This window comes from Eurosta solidaginis, chromosome 4 (assembly GCF_040869045.1).
Source record: "Eurosta solidaginis isolate ZX-2024a chromosome 4, ASM4086904v1, whole genome shotgun sequence".
NCBI lineage: Eukaryota > Metazoa > Arthropoda > Insecta > Diptera > Tephritidae > Eurosta > Eurosta solidaginis.
The window spans coordinates 274,772,344-274,794,298 of record NC_090322.1 but is presented as its reverse complement, the minus strand read 5'-3'; the positions used below and the strand labels follow the sequence as shown (position 1 = coordinate 274,794,298).

Below are 21,955 nucleotides of genomic sequence, written 5' to 3'. Positions count from 1 at the left end.
ATGTATAAGTTTATATACAAATAAAATAAATTAATGGGCTACAAAGCGACTTAATTGACTTAATGCGATACATTTGTCTCTTTAAATGACTGAAAAATCGATTAATTGCTTATTTTGTTGTCGCAGTAGCATCTTAGGCTGTCACAGAGATCGACAAAATCAGTGAATCAACGATATCGTAACTCTATACATCGAAACATATGTACGTAACACCTTTAATGAAGCCGCAAAGTGACCACTGTTTTACATATGAAAGGCAACCAATAAAAGGGTTGGTTGTGACTGCATCGTCAGTATGTGGCGGCATAGCAATAAAAGAGTATCAGCCGAATAACCGCGTTGACACCTTTTTTTATTTCTTTAATTTTTAATATATCTCTGGTCGTTTTTCTGATTATATATTTCACTAACTTTTGCCCGATAATAAAAATAAGCAATAAAAAATATATAAAAACTACAAAATACATACATACATATATTTTGTGTATTTGATGGCCTAACCGCATGCGACTACGTCGAGCATGAGTCTGTGTGAAGTAGCGACGTTGCTGTGATAATTTTCGACCACCGAAGTGCGCATAATTTATTTTTATCCCACGTTAATCATATTCGGACAACGGATCCACAAAAAAAATATACAAAGAAGCACCAAATACAAATTACTTTGGCTACTTTGTGTCACAATTCGTTGTCAACTAATTCAGCAGACGACTCGTGCTTGTGTGTGTGTACATATACTTATTGTATTTGCATATAACCGTTTATGGGTTTTCCACGAATTCATTGCAGTTGATGTTTCTCACTTTAAGCCGATACAGCTTTACTTGGAACTTGGGGATATGTGAGTTTATTTATGACCCAGTTGTTCGTCATTAAGATTCTGAGGTGTCACTCTAATATGTAGCGCGACATATGATTGAAAAATGTTCGATTTTAAACGATTGATTGATTATATATAACATATATCCATTTAAAGTTGCTAAACTACCTCGAACCTAATGATTGTATTTCTATGTAGCAAGTACTTATAAAAAATACCATAATTCTATGATACTGTACGAATTTAGGGAAATTCCACTTATTTGCAACCTTCTGCTAACTTTCGTATCGCTAAACTGTTGAATAAATAACTCCAATATTCAATAATGCAAAATGGCCTTTATTAAAGTACTTCACAACCAATAGCTTGCTTAAATCAAACTGATTGACGATTACTCAGCTTTAACTCCTTTTATACTATGTGATGTCTCGTTCGCATACTTCTATGCGTTTCTATCTTCTAGAATTTACTACCTGTTCACCAGCTATAAAGTTATCAGCTATAATTACAGATGCACGATTATAGCTTCTCGCATAGCCATATGCGCGTGTATATGTGAGTGATACTACCACCGATGATTGCCTACTTTTGAGAGTATCTCAGATATATACATATGTATGTTTGTGCGTTTTTCTCCGCTGCTTGTATGGGCATATGCGTAGACATAATGATTAATTTGTTTACGTACATACAAGTGTGGCAGCTTGCTTTATTGTTATTGTGGCTTTACTTAGTATCAGATTAGTGATGTGAGTATCACTTAGTGTCACTAATATTCGTCACAATACATTTTGAGGTCAAGAAATTCAAGGAGGAATAAATTGTTAGAGGTGAACTTGTTTCTGACTGAAAATGACCAAACAGGAGCCAAACCAATGAGGGCGAAATAATAACTATTTTCAGAGTAGCCCAACGGTTCCGGTAGAAAGCTTGAGCAGAACGTGACATTTTTTGAGTGTTTTTTTTCAGCAGATCATGCTAGGAGCACAAAGTTCTAGACGAGCTTGCTGTTTGCCACACAGATCTAAAATTAAGGTGTCAAAAACCAGGCACAATTGTTACTATTCGTTCGAATTTTCCAAAGCTTTTAATTTGGACACTTTTCCAGCAATGTGGATGAAAAGTTTAAATAAAAGTACGGATACAGGTTGTTTTGAGGTTTCAGCAAGCCGTCGCTATCCTTAAATGAAAAGTGTAAGCCATAAGTTTCGAATATAAAATCGGTAGTAAGTCAAAAGCAAGTAAGTACGAGTTGAGTGCTTCTGTTATATCATGGGAGATAAGCCCTATCAAAGGAAAACTTGTTTTTTAATCAGTCTAATAAATATATACTGACATGTGTATGTGAATAAGTACATATTTGTACATATTTACATTTAAATTCACATTTCACAATTATTGTCGTTAAAGGTAATTGATAAATTACCATACGACCAGCAACACCGCCAGCCCTTGGGCAACGCGACACTCTCAGACTGTCACAATCATACAAATGTACATACGTATATTTACAAATGTATGTATGTAGATACGTAGCAATTGATACAAATCTATACAACTGCCTTACAAGCATCGCCAAGAACACGTCCGAATGCCTTGCAATTTTTTATGGCAATTTTTGCAGCCGCCATTGCAAATTGCTTGTAATTCTATTTCGAATGGAATTGCTTATTTGCCACTTGTTTATAATTATTGTAAATAATGTCGTGTCCGGATCGCATAGCTCGCTTACACATACATATATGAATGTATGTATGTACATATGTTGCTATCCATCAGCACATCATATTAAGTTTTGAAAAGTTTATTCCACGCCATACCTCCGCACTCGAGTCGCTTTGATATTTTTGTGCAAAAGGGGGGGAAACGTATATGGGGCATTCCAATTTACATTCATGCTACTAATATCCTTTCTGATTTTTTTTTCAGTAACAATATATTCCTCCAATTTGCGTCGTACTCCTATTTTATTTTCCCTACGAATTGGTGGGACGGGACCAACATACATATTTTATGGCGACACCGAACGGCATTTGCAAGGCAGATGCAATTTACTGAGAAGCTTTTCATGACAGAAATACACTTAGAGTGTTTATCAAATCACTACTTGGCCCTCAGTGGAAAACGCTTGGAAAACGTTATTCAAATTTTTTCTACATTTTTCACGTTACTTTGCCCGGAAGTAGAACCCGAACCTTCGGTATGGTGGGCAGAGAACCACGGCGCCCACCCATACTTTTTATATACATATGTATGTATATACATTAGTCACTTATCAGGAGAGCGATTAGAAAATCGGCCGAAATTTACAATTTTCCATGGAATTCTCGATGTACACATTTTTTTTTTGCTTCTACATGGACACCTGTTTATTCATATATGTAGCTATCTATGGATGTGTCATTCGTCGCACTAGTATTTATTGTTATTGTCGTCTTATAAAGTTGACGTGTGTTTAGTGCTTTAACAAATGTCATTTGCGACAAATTGCTATTCAATTTTTAATGTTAATTACGTTTGAAAGTTGTATGCTTTGTAGACGACTATGTAAGGCGATATGAATATGCATATCTATGTATTTGTATACACATATACATACATACTACACTGGCTAGCAAAACTACAGGTAATGTTTTTATCGAATTTCACGCCTGAGTACATCTAACAATAGCAGAGTTCCAATGAACACTGATCCAGATCCCGGTTAAAACTTAACTTGCAAGTGCAACAACAACGCTGTGATTCTGGTATTTATTTAGATCTTTTCCACATATCGTATCCACAAGGTGGCTCTGTTGATTGCGTTTTTTGTGGTCCATTTTTGGCGGCTAATCCTTTTTAATTGGTAGAACATATGCAACACGGTGTGAGATATTTAACAACTTTTTTTTACAAGAAACTCCATAAATTTTTACCAATTACCCATCGTGTCCTATTCTGTATTTTTCGAAATTTCTTCAATACACAGATTTTACATACCTACAATTTACAGTTGAGACCTGTCATTACAAGTAATTGTTTTGAACAAATATGTTCTCGCTCATTACATTTGGGCTTTTGTCAACTCTTTATTTAGAAAATTCGTATAAAAAGACCCCCCAACGCGATATCGGTTCACAGTTCACAATCAATGTATGTATGTATATAAAAAATATACTCCGCTAAGAACAACAATAATGATGCGACAATTTCTTGTATACACTTCAATGGTATGATATGCGACACTCAAGTCTGTAACTATAACAGAAACAACGATTTGCCAGAAATAGCACTAACAAATCAATAGCCATTGCGAAGACTTGACCACTTTATAAGTACGACTGATGGGCCACTTGACAGAGAGACAGAATCAACCACGTATCACTTAAAAACGAGCAGATCAAACAGTCCACGTAAATACAAAACCCAATAAACATTTTAGTTCAATCTATATTGGAAAATACTTTTAGAAATAACCTTTTGGTTGGATCTCAAATGCATCTCAAGTATTCGTTGATGGTTCTCAAGTTAGAATACATAACATGACTGGTATGGAATGGAATTGAAATACCCCTTTTCATATGCTTCTCTACTCCAAATAAAAAATAAGCAAGAGGGTATAAATTTTGGCGTAACCCAACATTATATACTCAGCTGATAGCTTCTATCGTACAGGTCCTTTATTTTAAGACTTTTGACTGTAATACTATCAAAAGTGGGCATGGTTTGCCAATATTTATTCGGAAAATTCCCGTTTATAAGGGAAAAAATAAATAAATAATAACGGCGGCCGCCGTGGTGTGATGGTAGCATGCTCCGCCTACCACATCGAAGATTCTGGGTTCGCTCCCAGGGCAAAGAAACATCAAAATTTTAGAAACAAGCTTTTCAATTAAAATAAAGTGTTTTTGAGCGGGGCTGTCCCTCGGCAGTGTTTGGAAAGCACTCCGAGTGTATTTCTGCCATGAAGAGCTCTCAGTGAAAACTCATCTGCCTTGCAGATGCCGTTCGGAGTCGGCATAAAACAAGTAGGTTCCGTCCAGCCCATTTGTAAGAAAAATTAAAAGGAGACGACGCAGATTGGAAGAGAAACTCGGCCTAAAACCTGTTCGGAGGTTATCGCGCCTTACATTCATTCAATAAATCGTTGAAGCTTTTTGACGATAGGTCAATTCCTCTTTCAGCTATCGCTCACGAATCGTATAAGAATGATTGGTCGCTTATTTTTAATACTTCCAAATTGTTTCTTGTAAAAGTATTTTGAAAGAAAAATACCTTTTTCATATATTTCTCAAATGTTGGGGTGCAATAACACCATACGCAATAAGGCCATATGGTGCTATTTCCAATTTTTTTGAGAAATAACAGCATATGGCGCTATTTCCAATGCAGATTGGGAAAAACGTACAGATTGGAAATAAGGCCATATAAAAATGCTATCAAATGAGTAATAAAGCCATAATTTAAAATCGTACCCTCCCAAAATCAAAAGAGATGGTTGCGCATCCGGTTCAAACCGAACTCCTATCTTTAACGAAGGATAGAAAGAGACGGGGGATGATGAAAGCAATATAGTTAGGTAGAAATTCAGGTGATCACAGCTGAGCCTAAGATGTCACACTTTTCATACCCACAATTCACGTGTTTTCTGTTAATTGTAAATTATAATTATTGATCTCGATTGAACAAAAATGTTGTGCAAATGGAAAATAATTAAATTTTCGAATATGTGCTAACACCGGGATTTAGAAAATCTTGTAAATTATTATATATAGCAGCAGAAAACCAAATTTTCAAATACAAGTACTCTCGTGAATTAGATTACGGCCAACTTGTTACTAATAAATTTAAAAAATTTTAGTTATGTATTATTTCCCGATTTTTTGGATAAACTGAAAAAATATTTTATATACATATATACATATGTATATATAAGCGTAACTTGGTAGATTAATCAAGGCAGCGTTAATTCGCCTGCCGCGTGGCGCCACGCGGTGCGGTTTTCGCGTCCCGCGCGGTACCCTGCCACACCCCGCGCCAAGCCGCGCTGGCAGTCCGTTCCAAACTATGTTATCTTCTTTAGATATAAATGTTGGAAAACGCAATAAGACCATCATGATGTCTTTATTTCCCTTGACATTTGAAATAACGCCATATCAAAATTATGGCTTTTTTCCAATTGCAACGTGAAATAAAGCCATTATGGCCTTATTGCGTATGGTGTTGTTGCACCTCAACTTCGCAATTATTGCATATTATATTCGTTTGAGGTCTCTTTAAAAATCGTTTGACATAAAAGTGGGCTTGATCCTTAACCATCTTCGTCCGATTTCCCAGGTTTATTCCTTGTGACAAGACTAACCAATTCACCGAGTATTGTAGTGACAACGGTTTTGATTTATGACTAATATTTGAAAAACTAATTTTGTCAAAAGTGGGCGGTTTCAAGCCCCTTATTGAAAATGTTCAAAAATTCTAATTACCGGTCGCTATTTGAACCCACATATGAAATTTGGTTATTGTAGCCGCAATAGTTCCGAATGATCATGTTCTTGGTGCTTTCTAAAAGTATATATATATATCGTAGATATCCGTTTATCTCTCTTTTTAATAAGCGATGGGAGAAAAGTTGGAAAGACGGACGGAATATATATACTGAATAGATATACCGACGTCTATATACATACATATGTAAATCCCAATTAGTTAATACTTACAACCTACTGTTTAGCGAACAAACTTAATATACTCCGAGTTCTTCACTCAGCTGAGTATAACAAAAATTTTAGAGATGGAGGAAGCGTTAGGTTGAAATGTTAACTAACTAGAGGATTAACATTTTCTCAAACGGTTAAGAATATTTTTCCTACTGTTTAGGGGGAATGTCGATATGTACGTAAATGGGGCTGAGCCTCTTTCGCTTTACGCCCTTCGTCACAAAAGCAAGTCGGAGTAGCTTGATGGAACTTTGCTTAAACCAATCTTCATTTCAGATTGGAACAGAATTTATAGTGTCCAGTCAAATATCAAATAGTCTCGATTTAAGTGGTGCCCATAGTTATGTGCATGTTTGTGTAATAAGCATGTGTGGCATATGTTTATGTTTATCAAGCGCTCGAGCGAGAATGAAACATTTCCACAATTCCAGTGTCATTCCGTGTTAGCTGCAACACATAATGTGACGCGCCGAGTTGAGCGCCTCTTAAATGGAAGACAATGGCACTAAACTGTCGCGCTGCCAATGGGTAAAGCAGGTATACGCAAACACAAATTTATACACAGTCATTTATATTTACAAATATAGAGGTATATGTGTCCCTGCAGGAATTCAGGTGCAACCTAGGTTATTTCTCATATCGACGCATAAGTAGAATATGACTAGGGACGTGGCTACCAGTTCGAAAAACGTTCCATCTCACAAGTCGGTCAAGCTTTGCCAGTCTTAGGACTTTTCTCATAATTCACTCTGTTTCTGCCCAAAATTTTTTACTTCGGATAGGTCGTTTTATAAAATTTTCAAATTGACGTTAAAAGAGATACTGAGGTAGGGCGTCGAGGTTCTTCCCTAGCCTCGAAAAATTAATACTTTGGGTGCTGATCAATTATGTACTGCTCATAGGATCGAGTATCAAGGATTAAATTTAGGGGTCTGCGCCAAAACGTAAAATTGGAGTCGTAAATATATTTTTTTTATCTTACATAGAGATGACTTGGAGGCAAATTCGAAATAGGATTAGATTTGCAATTGAAGGTAACTTTTTTGCAAGTTTTGGAAATTTTACGTATTGGTATAGATCTCCAAAAATATGTTTCCAGAAGCATTAGATTTTCGTCAATCACAATTTGAACTTGCAAATTTATTTCAGACAATCCGGTACTGAAGTCAGTATAGGAAGTTCAAGCAGAATCCACGAGAATCACATCAAGTAAAGTGAAGAGAAGGACAAGGATTATACAAATAAAATATGAATGTGATATAATGTATTTTATATTTAAATCTGTGTGCTGTTTTTTCATTAAGAAACAAGTTTTCCTAATCAGCGTCGCCCCTCGGAAGTGATTTGGTAAACACTGCGAGTGTATTTCTGCTATAAACAGTTTCTCAGTGAAAACTTGTCTGCCCGGCAGATGCCGCTCGGAGTCGGCCCCGTCCCGCATATTTTTAGGAAAATTTAGTGAAAAAATTTATTAAAAATACTTTTGATTTTGATACGCGAAATGAAAACCAAGCTGATGAAGACGTAAATTATATCCTAGTAACCATCGCTGTGTTAATTTTTCTGATTTTTTTTGTAATGCTTGTCCAAAACGATGAAATTTAGGGCCTCATTCTCTATTTCGAAGCGAACGTTCTGCAACGAATCGTTCGCCTATTTGTATTCTGTTAAACGAACAAAGTAACAACGGACGATATAAGCTGATTCCTTAAAAAAAGACAGTGTTTGGCTAGAATCTATAAAATTAACCACGCGAGCATAATGTGGATAATTTGCAAAAAGATCACAAAAACGTGATCCATAAATTATATTATTATTAGGCCTGGAAGCACTGCAACCTTTGTGCAGATCTATTTAGCATGACCTTTCAGCCTAATTTTGTATGTGAAGGCTTTTGATGTATATAAGTAACTCTTCATCCTTTTTAATCCATATAACATAGGGATTAAGAGTCACACCACCTAGGTGGGAGAGTATCTGCCTTGCCGGAGCGACGCATTCGCAGAGAATGCGAACCCGCGTTTCATCGTTCATCTCACAGAAACGTGAGTATCGGATAGATTGAACTTACTTAGATGATATCGTAAACCACAGTGTTCCGTATAGTATCCAGTGAGAGTTCTTAGGTCCGCCCTGCTTAGATTAATGAGTTTAGCTGATACTTTCGTTGCCGGAAGTATAAACAGTTAGGCCTGTCTTTGTCCTGGGTAGCCAATCCAGTGACGTCTGAAGTGTTTTATTTTCCAGTTACTTATGGTTTCCCTGGTGTGTGCTTTTGTGAGTCCACAAAAGGGCTATGGGCCATAGAATCTGCTAAAGCACCCTGCTTTGCTAGGTAATCTGCATGTTATCCATAAATAAAGCGAGTTTGTAAACAGATTACCAAAGTCCTTTTGTGTATTTAATCATGTCATAGAAATGTCTCTCAAGCGTTTCCAGATATTTTATGGCGGCATTTAAATTGACAAATTCGTTCTTTTCTTATTGACACCATGCAAGGCGAATTCAGTACCAAATGTTGTTATCCCAACAGCTGATTGCTTCTTCTTGATTATTTTCCATACAACGCCTTGTACTACAACATGTCAGTTAATCAATGAAAATTTTCTTTTTACTTGGCATTCTTCTGCACGGCAAATTGGTTGAATTCGCTTTGCCACCACCTGGTATGGATTCGCCTTGAAACCATGTAAAGCACGTAGGATCCTATCGAAAGTGATAGAGATTTTTATACAAAATCGTCAGAAGACGAATCGTTCGTTTCGTTGCTCGAAAATCGAATATACTTGAAACGAAAAGTTACGTAACCTCTATTTGTTTTGCATTAAATCTTTTGTATTTCTCGAGTTCCCTTATATGTGCGATTTCCACAGTCGAACATTGGCTAATAGGGAGCAATGATCGAGACCAGCACTAACGCGCAAAAGCACCCTATATTTAGTATCGATGATAGAAGTCCAAGGAAAATATGAATGTAACCGACATTGTTATCGATAGTTTTCCACGTCTATGGCAGACGTTTGTCTGACCTATTTCTACAGGGGTATATGAAGTATGATGTGGCTTAGTGTAAAGGTGTACAGTGGAAAGTTGGCAGAAGCCGCATCCTTGCATGGCTCGTTGCGCTTGTTTACACAGCACATTATGCACTTTGAAGCGTTTGAGGTTATTTTATGGACATGTTTACTCAATGACAAGGGTCCACAGCAAGGCCACTTGATAGTCTTGATGCGAAAAATTAACATGTGTTTGTATGTATTCATATATGAATATGAATTCATTTAAGTGGAATTGAGGTGTACTGCCCATAGTGCTGGGCGAAGTAGATTTAGTTCTTAAATAATAAGAATGTCATATGAATTTGAAAATCCATTCAACGTCTTTTTTCTTTCTTTCTTCCTTCCACTTCAGATACAGCACATCTAAAAAAAAATTTCGTGGGTTTGTCAGAGGCTTACAAGTCGTCATGCGGAATCCTTTTGCTTATGACTACACGATTACCGGCAACAACAACTCCAACAACAGCTTAAGCATTAAAACTAATAAAGTAAGCGAAGATATCGAACGTTCAAAACTAGTCTTAACTAATGCAATCACTTTAATCGGGGCAAAACGGCCACTTAATGAATATTAATCAAGAAAAATCCAGTAACGGATTCCAACAGCGACATCCAGCACAACAATATCCGTCAGCCCAACTCTACCCGCTCCCATTGCCGTCGGCACTTCAATCAGCATCTGCTGCTGCCGCTGCCGCCATCGCCACTGGTTCGCATTCATTGTCGACCAGCGCACAACTGCAAGACCTCGAGCTTGAATATCTGAAGAAGGCACACGCTCACGCGCAAGCGCATGCACAAGCTCAAGCTGCAGCGCTTGTTTATAGTTACGAGCGTCAGCAGCTTCAACAGCAACAACATCACCAACATCAACTACAGCAGCAGCAGCAGCAGCAACAACAACAACAACAACATCAACAGCAATTACGTGCACGCCGCTCAAGTACTGATCACGATTTATACAGTAAGCGAAACGCCCATCTTCATCAGCATAATCCAACGACAACGACCTCAACATCCATGGTTATGTCACCTAGTCGGCGCCCGTCGCCGCCTCGCGCAGCTACACATCCCATGAATATGCATCTAAGTTCTTTAGCGCATGCACAAATGCAACTTCAATCTCATCTGCATCAAAAGCTTTCGGCCGCTGCCGCCGCTGGTAATAGTTTAACGCCGCCAAATCATTTGACCAATTATTTTCGAAATCAGACTTCACCAGTTTGCGGCTTACCACCACCACCACCGCAAAATTCATCGAACACCAACACTAGTACGGCAAACACGCAGCATCAACACTCATCGGTCAATGTGTCTACAACGAGTGCTGCTAGCACTGCTGGTAGTAATCCGCAACAGTCGGTGAACGCTAACCCATCTCACAATCCTAATAATCCACTTAGTCACCTGCAGAGTATGCAACCTTTTGACTTTCGCAAAATTGGTTCTGCAGCGTTTGGTGCTTTGCCACCTCTACCACCAGCACGCATGAGTCCCAATGAACTCGCGCATCAACAGCATGTGCAGCAGCAAGCAGCCCAACAAGCGGCTATGCTTGCTCAAGCGCGTCGTCGGATCAACGAAGCTTCCACCCCAGCGGAGAAAAATGCTGCAGTCGCAGCAGCTGCGGCCGCTGCAGCTCAAAGTAATCAATTTTTCAATGCGATGGCTATGTCGGGACATCCGCTGCCCTTTCCTTTACCACCACCACCACCCCCACTTCCAACACACGGACCAGCAGGTCCTTCACCGACAGTTATGCCTACAGCCTCTAGCTTACATCCGGGCTTAACCAGCAACCAAGTGGCAGCAATAGCAGCAGCAGCAGCAGCTTCTGGCAATCCAATGCCTCACGCTCTTTTGGGATCTCACTTCCCCGCAGTTAACCCCAGTGTTAGTATGGCCAAGCAATCTATAAGGTCTAAATCAGCTGAAGTGGAAGAAACAAAGCATCAGACTGATAGCGGGAATATGGCTCATTCACATGAAAGCACCGGCTCCTCTCAGTCTCAGCATCCACTTCCCCAACGGCACCATTATCATCATCATACTGTTTCTTCGCCAACGTCCCATGGCTCTGCAGCCGTTTCAAATGCATACCAAAGTCAGCATCATGAATCTCGTCAGTCGCGCTCAAGTCACATAGATCACACGTCGTCGCATTCTGTGCAAAGGCTTACTCGTTTTTCATCCGGCGTTGGCCTTCGTCCTGGGCGAAAATCCCACTCTCCAGGGAAACGTCAGTGGGGCTCTTTACCAGCAAATCTGGGTACGCAATTTATTAATCCAGTCACAGGTAAAAAACGCGTCCAATGCAACGTTTGCTTAAAGACCTTTTGTGACAAAGGCGCTCTAAAGATTCATTTTTCCGCAGTGCATTTGCGTGAAATGCACAAATGTACAGTTGACGGTTGTAGTATGATGTTTAGTTCGCGCAGATCACGGAACCGTCACAGCGCTAATCCCAATCCCAAGCTTCATTCTCCTCATCTCAGGCGTAAAATATCTCCTCATGATGGGCGCACAGCTCAGCCGCATCCGCTCTTACTACAACCACCGAACGGTTTAATGGCCGGTCTTAATCCATTTGGTAGTTTTCCACTGCTCACACCACCGCCAGATATGAGACACCATCAAATGGCCAATATTCATGATATGAAACACGGATCAGCTGAATTCATGCACCGTTCATACATGGACAATGCCATGCTTGGCCGTTATGATACACGATCTCGCCAGAGACAAGACAGCGAAAGTCATTTAGACGACGATGAAGATGATAGCATATTAGATGGTGGTATTCACTTAGGAGATGATGACGATGACGATGATGATGATGATGACGATGGTGAGGGCATTGTTGTGGTAGGCGATGAAGGCGACAGTATTTTAGGGAAAACTAACTCAGAGGACTACAACACCGATGGTGGTATGGACGATACTTCCGAAATAGATGACAATAGTCACGATATGGAACTCACCACAACTACACCATCAACGACTGACTACAAACATACCAAAGAACAATCTTCCAGTAAAGTACCGGGCAGTAACTGTGACCCGCCAACGAATGTGGTCGACCAACACAGCAGCGAGAGCAATGACGATTCATTAAGCGTAGCCGATTCATTTAGTATACGTGAAGATTTCGAAAGCTCCACTGTTCAGGGAATAGGCAGTGTAGGAAGTAACAGTAATGCAAACACGCCCGGCTCCACATCAAATAAGCGCAAACGAAAGAGTCAAAATCCAGTTCGATGCACCGTGCAATCGGATGAAAATTCCTGTGATAATTCTGCTGAATATAATGTAGCTGCCGATTTGTCGCTAAAAAAGTCTGCTTCAAAAGACTACGTGATGGATAACGAATCAAAAGGAAAGGGGGATCTGCAAAGCAATACGTCTTTGGATTTATCGAAACGCACAAGGAAGTCACAGAGCCCCGAAGGAACGGCGACTAACACAAACTCCACCGAGAGCACAAAAGTTCTTCCATCACCACCGCTAACACCGTCAACCTCAATTAGTGAGCCAGCTACAGCTGCAGTTGCGCGCTCTAAACTACTCGCTGAAACTCAGCTTAAATCAGAGCCTATTGATGAAGAATTTGAGAGACAACTAGAGGTAAAAAATGGACCCAACTCAGGTCAACAAGATGCGCAAGAACATTCTTTGGATTTATCTGCTGCAAATAGAAGAAAATCGGAGGGCTCCACTCATACAGATAATAACGATACTCATGCTTTAGTTGTTGATGAAAAACCCGTGACCTCAATCAAACAGGAACTCATAGACGAACAAACACTCGCACAAACACCAAATACAGGAGGTAATGATAGTGAATGTATACGTATTAAAGAAGAATTGGTAGACGAAGAAGAATGCAAACTAAACATATCAAATGAAGAACCTGAATGTCCTATTAAAAACAATAACAATAATATATTGACATCAAACGCTCCAACAATAAAGCATAAAGAAAAGTTAGACAGCAGAACTATGCAGAGCGATCCAACGGTCCAACAAGTTAGCGAAGAAACAACCAATGGCGACTTGTTAACCGAAGAGGCTGAAGTGCCAATCGACAAAGATAATCCACTCAAGTGTACGGCATGTGGAGAAGTATTCCAAAATCACTTCCATCTTAGGACACATTACCAAAATGTGCATCTAAAGTTACACCATAAATGCAATATCGATGGCTGTAATGCAGCCTTTCCATCAAAACGCAGCCGGGATCGTCATAGTTCTAATCTCAATTTGCATCGCAAATTACTTTCGACTGGTGATAATCATCATCATGACTCCTTACCAGAACATATGACAATAAACAGCAATAAAAACTTCGGCAATGCAACTAGTCCAAGCTGTGGCTTACCAAACACAATACAGGCTGAATTCTTGGCACGTCTCTATGCTGGTTCGCATGGCTTGCCACCTATGAACTTTGATGCATTAAAACATTTGCCGACGGCAATGCCACCTGCGCAAAACTTTACCGATTGTGGTTTTATAGCTGATCCAAGACTTTTGCTCAATCATCCAAGCAATCCATTGCTTTTCCCTGGATTAACTGGACTTCCCGGCTTTCCACATTTAGCGCCGCATCTACTTGCTTCTCCATTTAATAGTCTCAATCCATTCTGCCGTCGTTCATCATCCGAATCTCACTCACCGCATTCAACTCCACCGCCACCTTCGACTGCTGCACGATCACCGCGCTGTTCTCCACATAGAGGCGTGCCACCGACGAAACATTTTTCTGAACAATCCTACCAAAATTCACCGACTGATTGCGATTTTAGTGCAGCATCGCCGAATGCAACTGAAAAAACGAATGCAGCACCGTCAAATGCAACTTTAGAACATTTACACCAACAAACACAACAGCAACGTCATACACCGGATAGGATATCATGACCTTATGCTACGCGTTATTCAGAAATCATGGCTTACAGACATTGACACGATTAAAGATCTACTCATATCCAGATCCATAAGTTAGTAAGACGAGTAATAAATTGAACTGTGTCGAGGGTGCAATATTGTAAATATGTATAAGATGATGGTGCTTTAAAATGCGAGCACACACACACACATAATAGATCAACTCACAGTGAGATAAATAAGCTCATTAATTTATTATATACATATATACAGATACAATATATTATACTTAATTAGTATATTATATATATAAAGAGCCGAGAAAACAATTATACACATAGTAAATATGAGTAAATTTGATTGTAATTTAGTAAATAAATAGTAAGTATTATTGTATTGTAGGTTTTGATGTAGAAATCGACAGTTGTGATCAATCAGAAATAAATATACACGCATGTACATATTTACTTACATAAGTATCTAATGCGGCAGTTACTCACGAACGTACGTACCAAAAACGTGTCAGCTGACACGACCTATCTTATGAGTGTGCAATGTAAACGAAAACTCACCGACGTGCAACGCCCGTATGTACGTAGCCCGGAACCATGGCGCAACGATACAAGGTGGCAGCATGGGACAGCTGATCATACCCTTTTTTTATTTGATTTGATACATCAACTTTCGGCGCAGTACGATTTTGACATTTGTCCATCGAATTTACAAAAACAAAATATATTGAATTTTTATTTATGTTTGTAGATATGTCACCATGCTGCCACCTTGTATCGTTCCGTCATGCCCGGAACGTAGAAATCAAAACAATTTTGATTTTTTTCCGTAAGAACGTGTCAGCTGAGCGCTCTCTCACTAGACAGAGTTGCCTTATAAACTTTTGTGCGCTAATTTTTGACCGTTTGTAATTTTATGCAAAAACACCTAATTAAAGTTTGAAAAATTGTTAAAATAATTCGAAATAATTATGTAAAAGTGCTGATTATAAATATGTAATCTATTTATACTTATTTAATATGTTTTCCGGCCTTTTACAATATCAAAAATTAAATTGGAAAAAGTTGATGTTTCCATAAGCATACATGCAAAATGGTCAATGGCAACAGTGCTTATCTGTAAACAATACACACACAAATATGTTATGTACATGTACACAGACGCATACATTGATTCCTACGGGCTTGAGAGTTCGGTCAACGTGCTTCGTACGACAAACGTCCTTACGTACGGCACACGTCGGTGGGTAACTGCCGCATAACACGCACACACACACACACACACACACAAGCCTTGTGTTATTAAAAATAAGAACAAAAAGCAATGCAGTTATAAAATCACTTAATAACAGTTTAATATACATCTGTACCTATATACATATATGTATGTATGTATATGCGTTAGAACACCGACAGCATGCAGGGGGCTATTAAAATTAATAAAATTTTGAAATAGGGCATTCGTAAATGAAATTCTTAGATTTGGCGATCTATGATCTTTAGTTTTTTGGTGAGATGGGGCATTTTTAAAGCGGCAAAATGCAAGTATGACCCTTCACTGTGCTGAGAATATATTGGTTTTTCAAATATTTTGTTTCTACCATGCAGACGATAAAATACCAAAATTTTTAACTCCAAAACAAGATATGCTTTACATCAAAAAACGTTGTGCTTAGAAAAACAGACCAAGATTAAGAGGAGAATTTGGAACTCCTTTAACTTTTTTAGGATTTTTGTCAGTCGTGATCAGGAGACTAGAAGCGTTAAGATTTTCACTTTCCATTCTATTCGAAATCCTAAAATTTTTATATCTTTCGCAGAAAGAATCGAAAAAATTTAGTATCGTGTCGAGCTGCAAATTAAGGACATGAAATAAAAAAAAAATTATACTTGATGCGATTTAACACCGAGGAGATTTATGCCGATCTTCACTTTCCATTTGCGTCGTGCTTTTAATTTTCCGTACAAACTGGCGGGACAGGGCTTACATGTTTTCTATCGGCTCCGTACGGCAAGGCAGATGAATTCTCACTGAGAAGGTTGTCGTGGCAGAAATACACTATGAGAGTTTGCCAAATCACTTCCGAGGGGCGTCCCGATCAGAAACCCTTTTTTCTAATTGAAAAATTTGTTTCTAAATAAAGTTAGTTTGCCCGGGAGATGAACCCAGGAACCTCGGTGGGATAGGCGGAGCACGCTACCACCACATCACTGAGGCCGCCATACCATATCATACTATTTTCTTTGAATATTCTGGTGGTCAGAGCATTTGTGAATTAATTTAACGTTATATGTATGTACGTATGTACATATGTATGTGAGTGTAAGGTTATATATTTAAGAAACCCCAATGCAAATAAGAAAATTATGGATTTTTTTAGTAAACTCGAAATCGTATGATTTGAAATGCATGAAGAAAGTATCGATTATATACATAGCTCATACTATAGCACACTTCTTATTATCATACTAGTATACATTTTCTTATGTGCTTATTTATATATATATGTAGGTATATATGTACATGCACACACACTACTATAATTATTTGTTTCGAAAATCTTGTTGACACAAAAACTTTTCTTGTTCACAATAAAAATGCATTCGTTCATTTTCTCAGAAACAAAATAAAATAAAATTGCAAATAATTATTTGTACAATCAACTTATAATCAGCTTTTGGTATGAACAAATACGAATGTACACATTCAAATGTATGAGCATACGATTGTATATATGTAAGTTCATAAAGTTGTTTGTTTTAATTAATCAATTTGAAGTTTATTTCCTTATGAAAAAAGGAAGTTATCATACGATAACGCTGAGTTCTAGTTAAAAGTTATGTTACACAATCCCTAGCTTAAGTGTAATATATTGACTATTAGAAAATATTGAATTTTATGCAATAAAATCTCGAATGAAATACTAAAGTTCCATCTTTAGTTTGTAATTATTATCGATTTGTAAGTAATGGTAAGTATTTTGTTATTTTTCTGACATGAATCTTAGAAATTGTGTTCAAGAGGCTGTGTAGCGAAACCTTTTAAAGGGATCGCCAATGCAATGTATAAATTCTCCTACCCAGTTGTCAGCCTAAACTATTTAACAGGCCAGGCAGCGGCAACCCCAAGTTTCTAATGGAAGGAGAGGGTTGGATGACCTAGAATGTGTAATACGATCATAACAGGTCGTTACTACGATTGTCGGGCTAGTACCTTAACAGCTCCCTTTCCGGAAAGTACTGGATTAATATCTTGGAAAGGATTATGGACAACGATAACACTCCCCAAAACGTTCGGGCAGTACCCTTATCGCTACAAGAAGAGGAAAAACGTTTTGTTTGACTTTGTACTAGTTCTTGTTCTGTCCCCTCGCAGTATTTTCAATTGCACTTTCAACATTGTGATGTACTACGAATTTGCAGACCATTTGAAAACTTTCTTAACTGGTTCGGTCGTAGGTGATTCTGAACAAGTCGCACGATTTGATTATTTAATCTACAGCTTCGACACATAAGCAGCAGTTTTTCATATAGATGAGTTTAACACAATCTTATGCATTATGAGTAGATTGCACGTATTTTTATGGAGAACGGTAGAATGAGCGACACTGGCGCCATCTGATATTGAAAAGTAGCCAACTCCCCAATTTTGTTCCAAGCAAATCATAAGAAGAAGAATTTGACATTTGCTTTGGCTAAGGGTGTTGGCACACTTTGCAAGTGAACTGGTTGGTAACTTTTCTAACATTTTTCACAATTAAAAACTGCAATATTACAATCGAATACGACACAAACTATGTTAGCAAGTATTTTTGTTGCATAGGGATAATGTTTACAACAGTGCTTCGCGTAATTTTGTATGTGAATGGGCAAGGCGTAATAAACTTCAATTGCCAAGTCTGAAGCTCCTTCATATTTACAAACGCAACATTTTGGTTGATTGTGGTGATGTTATTGGAATGCATAAGCTTGTGTTAAACGCATCTATTTAAAAAATGTTAATGTGTCACCGCCTTTAAACACCCTGCAGCGAATATGCGAGAGATTCTACCTTCAAACTGGTGCTAAACGAATGCAGAGCAAACTTGAACTAACAACTCTGAAGTCTGATGTTGCACTCTTAAATTTCACTTTTGGAGCTGTGCGCATGGTACACGTTTCTGCTGTGGGAAATATTTTGTGAAAGTGGGGAAATATTTTTTGAAAGGAACACTCGAACTTACGGGTTGGGAACTGAGAAGAACCTACAGGTCCAAATTATTTTCCGAAAAGAAACCGCCGGCAGCCATATGAATTTACATTAATTAATCATAGGCTGCGAGTATTTGAGAACGCCTTGCGCCTGAACCAGTTCCATTCAATGCAGGGCACCTTTAGCGTAGATTTAAACGATGTTGGTATAAATGTGGCTACCAACTATCCCGCTTTGCATTCGATAAGCTACAGTTCGGAGGTAGTCATTAAACCTATAGTGCGGAACAGTCGCTTTGAGGGACTGCCTCCCACTTTCTCATGCTTCATCATAGCCGTCACGATTCGATGGTAGAGTGCTTTCCTACCATACTGTATATTAGATTGGGTCGATTTATTAACCGATATCTCGTCATCGATTTTTCGATAGGATTTGGGCTCAGGAAAAAAAGTTCCATTACGCATACGCAAAAAATAATGAGCCCAAATCCTATCGAAAAATCGATGGCGCGATATCGGTTAACTTTCGTCCATACAAATCGACCCAGGTTACTGTATATGTATATCTGGATGATATTCTGGGGCAAGTAATATCAAAATTCTACAGATATTATAGTTCAAAATGTGATCTACCATTGGCAATGATTTTACCAGCTTTTTGAATTTACGTCGACTATACAAATTTTCACGAAAAAGTTCTCTGCTTTAACAGAAGCTCTTCGGAGTTGTAATAAAAATCGTTAGCAGCTCAAATCTGAGAAGAAATTTGGAATACGTCTCTTCGGGTGTATATCGACCCAAAATATTTTAACTATCAACATTACTGAGTATCATATTTATAGTAAATAAATCTATCTCACTCGGTTTGAGCATTCACTCGAAAAACACTCAAATAATTACCGCATCATGGCAGCTGTAATCCGTAAACAAGGAGACTATCAAAACTCGAAAAACAAAAACACTGAAATCAGGAAGAAGGAATAGAAATGCTGAGTGGAAAGACACAAAACATGTATTTACTCACAGCTGTTATGAAAAGTCACACTCTGGCCAATTTCTGAATCCTTATATATCTGTTTCACTAAAAACTCCGCAAAAAACTCAAAATATTTACTAGTAAGAGCAGGTAGACCAAAAATTACAGCGTGTCGCTAAATGCTTCATCATTGAAAACCTCTACTGTCTTTGGTCGTTAAACCGCCAATGTTAAGAGATTACAGTTTTTTAGTCTGAACTAATGCAACAATAAAAAAAGACAAGAAAAATTGCGAAGTGGCGCATATGTAAATATATTTGTATGTCAAAAAGGGAGTAACAAAACATCAATGTTTATCCGTTGCTTTCAACTGTTTTATGCATCAAGCATTTAAAAAAATGTCCTGCAGAGTCGCAAAATGAATACAAATATTTTACAAAGAAAAGACCTGAACTTAAATTTTTTTTTATACATTTCCTTTGGCGTTTGTAGTGTAGGTAAACGAGATATTTTTAAGCCGCCTAAGCACGAAAAGGAGCTGGCTATATGCCGCTAGGTCTGAGTGTGGTTTCCCCGCAAAACTTATACGGCTGTGCAAATGACCTTGACACCGTCAGCTCAGTGAAAATTGGGAAGGGCCTCTCCGAGCCGTTCGAAACTAAGCGAGGTCTCAGGCAGGGAGACCTATCGTGAGATTTCTTTAATTTGACGCTGGAGAAAATTATCTTAGCTGCAGAACTCAACCGCTCTGCAACAATATTCTATAATCTTTTGATATCATCGGCAAGAACACCCGCGCCGTAAATTCTGCTTACACCAAACTGTAAAAAGAAGCAGTAAAGATTGGTTTGATGGTGAATGAGAACAAAATGAAGCAAGGAGTCAGCGAATATGCGCCTTAGCAACCATGCTAATGTTGGCAGCCATAATTTCGAAATAGTAAAAGACTTCGTTTATTGCGGAACCAGCATTACCACTAACAACAACATAAGCTCTGAGATTCAGCGATGAATCACTCTTGCCAATAAATGCTCTTCGGACTATGTAGGCAATTGAAAAGTAAAGTCCTATCTCGGCAAACGAAAATTATGCTCTACAAGTCACTTATCGTACCCGTCCTGCAGAAGCATGGATTATGATAACATGAGATGTAGCGGGTCTGGGAGTATTCGACAGAAAAGTTCTTTGAAAAATGTATGACCTCTACGCGTTGGCGAGGGCGAGTACCGAAAAAGATTTACTGATGAGCTACATGAGCTTTACGCAGACATCAATGTAGTCCAGCGAATTAAAACGCAGCGGCAAAGAAAGTATTTTTATCGGCCCAGCCCATGGAAGCAGAGGAAGAGGGTGGCCCCATTCGGCTGGAAGAGCCAGATGGAAAATGATTTAATCTCCATTGGTGTGACCATTTGGCGCCAGTTGGCAGAGTGAAGAAGCGACTGGCGCGCCTTGTTGGACGGCCATAACCTTTTAAACGGTTAAACGCCAATTAAGTAAATAAGTAAACGTGAGATACGTTCACTGAAACAAATGATACAGTGGAGGTCAGCATTGAGTGCTGATGAAATTTTGAACAATGTCGACAATAAGGCCTAACTGGACTCACACAAGGAAATCGGCCAATTTTTTATTATAGTAATTTGAAGATCGAAAGGAGCTGTACTAATTTGAAAATATTTCTTTAAATATGGTTTGTTATATCAAAGTACGTTTTCCCCTTATTTAAAAAAATCTATACAAGTTGAAGTTTCCCCGATTCGAATAAAATCTAGTGCCCGTACCGTTTTCATCATAAAAGTCAAAAATAGAAACAGTTTCTAGTTGCCAAACAAACCAATGCAAAATAAAAAGTTAATAAATAACATTGAAGGTTTTGCTATTTAGCACGTCCCTCCAAGGAGACAAGGGTACGAATAGGATAGTGAAATTTTTCGCGAATATCATATACCATTCCCATACCATAAATGGTATTAAGCTAAGACCTTTGTCGAAACCAGTATGTCTTCATTTTTCTTTGGTTGAGGGTTCGTCTTTTTGAATGCATCTAACTAAAGATTAAAGGCCGAGGCATTATGAAGTTTTTCACATAGATGCGTTTAACGCAATCTTAAGCATGCCAGTAACATCATAACAATCACGAAATATGTTGCATTTGTGAATATAAAAGAACTTCAGACTTAGCAATTGAAACTTATTTCGCATTTTCCATTCACATACAAAATTTCACGAAGCACTGTTATAAACATTCTCACTATACAAGAAAAATACTTGCTAACATATTTGTCTTCTGTTTATTTGTTAACATTCAGTTT

At 38.3% G+C, this 21,955-nt stretch overlaps 1 protein-coding gene across 1 annotated transcript in view; it reads left to right on the top strand.

The window, feature by feature from the left end:
- The window catches only part of disco-r (disco-related), a 77,653-nt gene extending 60,344 nt beyond the window's left edge, over positions 1-17,309 (top strand). Inside the window, exon 3 of the mRNA XM_067778408.1 lies at positions 9,928-17,309. Coding sequence (XP_067634509.1) covers positions 10,140-14,495 — 4,356 coding nt within the window. The 5' untranslated portion in view covers positions 9,928-10,139 and the 3' untranslated portion in view covers positions 14,496-17,309. The remainder of the gene's footprint in view (positions 1-9,927) is intronic.
- The last annotated feature ends 4,646 nt before the right edge of the window (positions 17,310-21,955 follow it).